Here is a 4,349-nt window from a genome sequence, read left to right as displayed (position 1 = left end):
ATTAAAACTTTAAAAACCCCCCAATATTTTTTTTTTTTTTTTTTGTAAACAGCTTTAGTATATTAGCTCTAAAATCACCCAATATTTTATTTATGTTTATCACTGAATCACAAACTATTTTTAATTTTTTTATTTTTTAAAAAATAAAACTCAATTAAATGAATTCCAGTTTTTTTTAACAAATCAAAATCTACATATTTAACAAAATTAAAATCAAATATTTGTAACAAAAAAACCAAGTAATAATGACTACGTCAATATAATTAGATCAAGTATAAACAACTCTCTATACATCTTGTATATATATATATTTTTTTTTTTGGGTATTATTACTGATACTACACGTACTTAAATGATGAGCTTTACGATATAGTATCCCACAGGACAAAATTAATATTCACCGAAGCATAATATAGTATTCCTTAAGAGTTAAAGTTTTCCACCAACCAAAGAAAAACATGGAGATTGATCTCTCAAGAGTCAACCTCAGGCCGTTCGAACTAAAGGACGCTCATGATTTCCTGAGATGGGCCGGAGATGATCGAGTGACCGGAAATCTCCGTTGGCCGGCTTTTACATCGGAGGAGGAAGCTTTGGTCTTCATTCGAGATGTATGTGTGCCGCATCCATGGCGACGTTCCATATGTATCGATGGGCGTTCGATCGGGTTCATCTCAATCTTCCCTGAGACCGGTGATGATAGGTACGTTACTGTACATGATTTTATTTTTAGCATATGTTGGTAGTTCTAGGATGAATTCATAGAAATATATGTTTTGTAAATTTTGTATTTTCAAGATTCAAAGCGCATATTGGGTATGGATTATGTCACGAGTATTGGGGAAAGGGGGTAACAACAATGGCAGTGTCAGTTGCGGTATCACAAGTGTTCAATGACTTGCCTCATGTTTTCAGGCTCCAAGCTTTTGTTCAAACTCAAAACAAAGCATCCCAAAGAGTTCTTGAGAAGGTTGGTTTTCAAAGAGAGGGTCTGCTCAGGAGTTACACTTTTCTCAAAGGTAAAATCTATGATGTGTTTGTTTATAGTCTCTTGTCCTCTGATCTTCTTCCTCTTCCACAATCCGCAAGCCATATTGTCTAGTGTTAATATGGGTTTGTGAAATGATAATTGACAAGAAAAATAAAATAAAGAGTAAACTATGTTTTATAAGAATTTAATTTACTACAATTATCATATAGACTATATTACACATTTAGATATAAGAAGAAAACACAGGAGAGAGTCCACTTGAGAGAGGCTAAGATTGAGAGGATCAGGCATCAACTGAAATCCTTCAAACCGAAACCTTGGTAATGTTTTAATAAACCAAACCGCGAGTGAGGTAGCATATAAGCTCTTAGTGAATTGGCAAATTCTCTGCTTCATGTCTGATTGATTCAAACAATGAAGTCGATAAGTAACGTTCCCCGCCGCTGGGCAAAACCACCTGAAAACCGGACAATAACCGATACATCTTCTTTTAACTTCCCAGTCTGATTTTTTTGTTAAGGAAAGCCGGTTATAGCTTATGACTGTTTTGTTTACTTACAACAATGAGTTTCCCAGCGTTTTCTGGCTGCTTTGCCACCTTTATCGCAGCGGCTGCAGCAGCTCCGGAAGATATTCCCACCTGCCAGACAATAACATTTATCAGAAATGTTCTTCTAGTGGCTTATACCAACACAAAGTTGTTAAACCGGAGATTCTACCAGTAATCCTTCTTTCAGGGCAAGAAGTTTGGCTGTTTCAATTGCTTCAACACTTGTCACCTGAAAAAAAAGAATTAAAGATCACAACATCTCAGTTTGATTTCTATGACATCTCATCGCGTTTACAAAGACAAAAAAAGATAAAACCTCAGCTACATTACTTGAATGACTTCATCAAGAACGTTGAGATCCAAATTGTCTGGGATGATTCCAGCCCCAATACCTTGGATCAAATGTGGACCTAGAAACCGGGAACCAGTATCCGCGTTTTATGGTCATGTGATCAAGAAAGAGCTTTAGCAGCAAGACACTCCACGAATGATGTTTACTTAGGGTATTTTATGTTTATACTCAAGATCAAGATTTCAAAAGCTTAAATGCAAGCAAGAGATAAACAAACTCACCCGGTTTGCCTCCACTGATTACTGGACTTTCTGCAGGTTCCACCCCGTAGACCTGTTGACGACAATTGAAGTGCTTGAAACAATGAAAAGCCAAATATATATAACTAATGATATTTGGTTGGACTTAAATAGAAGATTTCTACCTTAAAGTCTTTATTCTTCTCTTTGAGGAATCTTCCTGATCCGGAAAGCGTTCCACCAGTCCCAACACCAACCACCAATATATCTACTTTCCCTGCAGAGTCCCTCCATATCTCTGGACCCGTGGTTCGGTAGTGAGTCTGCAGAAAAACCAAATTTTGATTGATAAAGAGAGGACAAAGCAAATAAATATATATGTAATGTGAAAGGAGAGTCCATACATCCGGGTTTGAAGGATTTTTGAATTGTTGCAGTATGAAACCATCTGGAGTTTTGCTTAATATCTCTTCAGCTTTGTCGATGATTCCTTGAACGCCTTTACTAGGATCTGTAAGGTGAACCTCTGCACCTAATGATAAAAGAATGATTCTTCTTTCAAGGCTGTAAGTTGCAGGCATTGTGAGCACCACTTTGTAACCTTTAGCTGCTCCGATGAAGGCTAAGCCAATCCCAGTGTTACCAGAAGTAGCCTCAATCAACGTGCTCTAAGTTTAAAAAAAACACCACCAGTATTTCAGTTTCAGTGATCCATTCTAATGTCGAAATGGAAAACAGATGTATGAAACTAAAACAATCTACCTTCCCGGGAGTGATCAGTCCCTTGTCTTCAGCATCTTTAATCATACCATAAGCAATTCTAGCAAGCGGAAGAACATTGAAAAGAACCAAGAGGTGTTTCTCAGAACAAATATTTCTTGGAGCAAACAAGAGAGAGAGAGAGAGAGAGAGAGAGAGAGAGAGAGAGAGAGAGGGTTCTAGTAAGAATACCGTTCTTTGACACTAGAGCAAGGCTCCATCATCTCAAGCTTAGCTGCAATACGAGCAACGCAACCATCTACAATGTTGTTTAGATATACCATCGGGGTGTTACCTATCAACTGTTAAACAAAGAAAACACAACTAAGGGAAACTTGAGCAAAGGAACTAAAACTTCTTTATTGCAGTACAGAAAGCAAAAAAAAAAAGGATTATGAATTACTTGAGTCACATCATCCTTGATCGAACACTGGTCCTTCTCCATGCTTAGGGTCTTTGAAAGTCCACCAAAATGAAATTTCTCAGTTTTGGTTGCTGAAGATGGATCACAAGAAAATCAGAAAAGATTCAAGACACAATCTTTGACAAGCAACAGATTGTCATCTTTAAAATATTTTTATGAACCGAAGAGTGTTTTGAGTAGAGTGAAACTGAAACCAAGACCATGACTTAGAGATAGAACAAACAAATTCGAAAAGAATAAGTCATGAGAGTACAAAGCTACTAACTTCGAGGTTTTGACAGTGAGCGAAAGTGTTCGTGTTGAGTTGTTCTTGAGCTGAATTCGAACCTGCAGAGGCGAAATTATTCAATTATGAAAATTTTGGAGACAAAACAAAAGATCAGTGGAAAAGATGCAAAGCCGGAAACTTAAACAGCTTACAAAGTACGAGACAAGATCCAATCGAAGAAGAAGAAGAAGAAGAAGAAAGGGAATTGAAAAGAATTATTCACTGGGATAAGTCCCAATTTTGTAAGGTGCTTATTGATGTATACATTACACACCATCACCACCACCCATATCATATGATACCCCAAACTCGTGTGGATAATTCTTTTTTATTTTTTAATTTTTAATTGGTTGAGTAATCAAATCTAGAAATTGCTTCTTAATAAATTCATAACAAACGACACCTAACATTCGCCTCTTCACGTGGAGAAGTTTCTGCGTTCTCTTCTTGAATCTCAATATTATTTCTTTAATTTTATAACTTTAATCTTGACATATTTTTCTGATCAACGACGCTAGCAACAGAAATCCACTTCTTGCCATAAACCACTTCCATGTTTTGACAAAACACGTTGTCCTAAAGGATTTTTAGTCAGAATATAATACACTTAAAAAAACAAAACAGCATCCGATCAAGAAATAAACCAAAGTGAAATAAACATGTCCTGTTATTACAGATTTTTTTTTGACAAAGAGTAATACACAATTTATAAATTAAAATTATTACTTTTTTTTTTCTTTGGAGAGAAAAATAGCTAGAACTCTGTTTGTTATTGAACAAATGATTCTACGAAAAAAAAACTATAATCTAATACAAAGGTTATACA

At 35.9% G+C, this 4,349-nt stretch overlaps 2 protein-coding genes across 3 annotated transcripts; one reads left to right on the top strand and one right to left on the bottom strand.

Annotated features, from left to right (window-relative positions):
• LOC104764126 (uncharacterized N-acetyltransferase p20-like) lies at window positions 380-1,183 on the top strand. Its single transcript, XM_010487580.2, has 2 exons — window positions 380-703; window positions 799-1,183. Exons 1-2 carry the CDS (start codon window positions 459-461, stop codon window positions 1,100-1,102), a joined length of 549 nt encoding a protein of 182 aa, XP_010485882.1. The 5' UTR covers window positions 380-458; the 3' UTR covers window positions 1,103-1,183.
• Window positions 1,143-3,839, bottom strand: LOC104764127 (bifunctional L-3-cyanoalanine synthase/cysteine synthase D1-like). 2 transcript variants are annotated; one of them, XM_010487581.2, is made up of 12 exons: window positions 3,676-3,839; window positions 3,521-3,582; window positions 3,235-3,326; window positions 3,024-3,133; window positions 2,835-2,892; window positions 2,477-2,740; window positions 2,258-2,395; window positions 2,115-2,166; window positions 1,872-1,951; window positions 1,711-1,770; window positions 1,551-1,631; window positions 1,143-1,448 (listed from the first exon to the last, which is right to left on the bottom strand). In XM_010487581.2, the coding sequence occupies exons 1-12, from the start codon at window positions 3,816-3,818 to the stop codon at window positions 1,359-1,361; spliced, it is 1,230 nt and encodes a 409-aa protein (XP_010485883.1). In that variant the 5' UTR covers window positions 3,819-3,839; the 3' UTR covers window positions 1,143-1,358. The 2 variants fall into 2 exon arrangements, 1 of the variants encoding a protein (XP_010485883.1); XR_002036762.1 differs by lacking the exon at window positions 1,872-1,951 and having other exon boundaries at window positions 1,148-1,448.

The sequence above is a fragment of the Camelina sativa genome, chromosome 19, assembly GCF_000633955.1.
Source record: "Camelina sativa cultivar DH55 chromosome 19, Cs, whole genome shotgun sequence".
In the NCBI taxonomy this organism is placed as follows: Eukaryota; Viridiplantae; Streptophyta; class Magnoliopsida; order Brassicales; family Brassicaceae; genus Camelina; species Camelina sativa.
The sequence above is the reverse complement of the archived record's forward strand: the minus strand, read 5'-3'. Positions and strand labels throughout refer to the sequence as shown.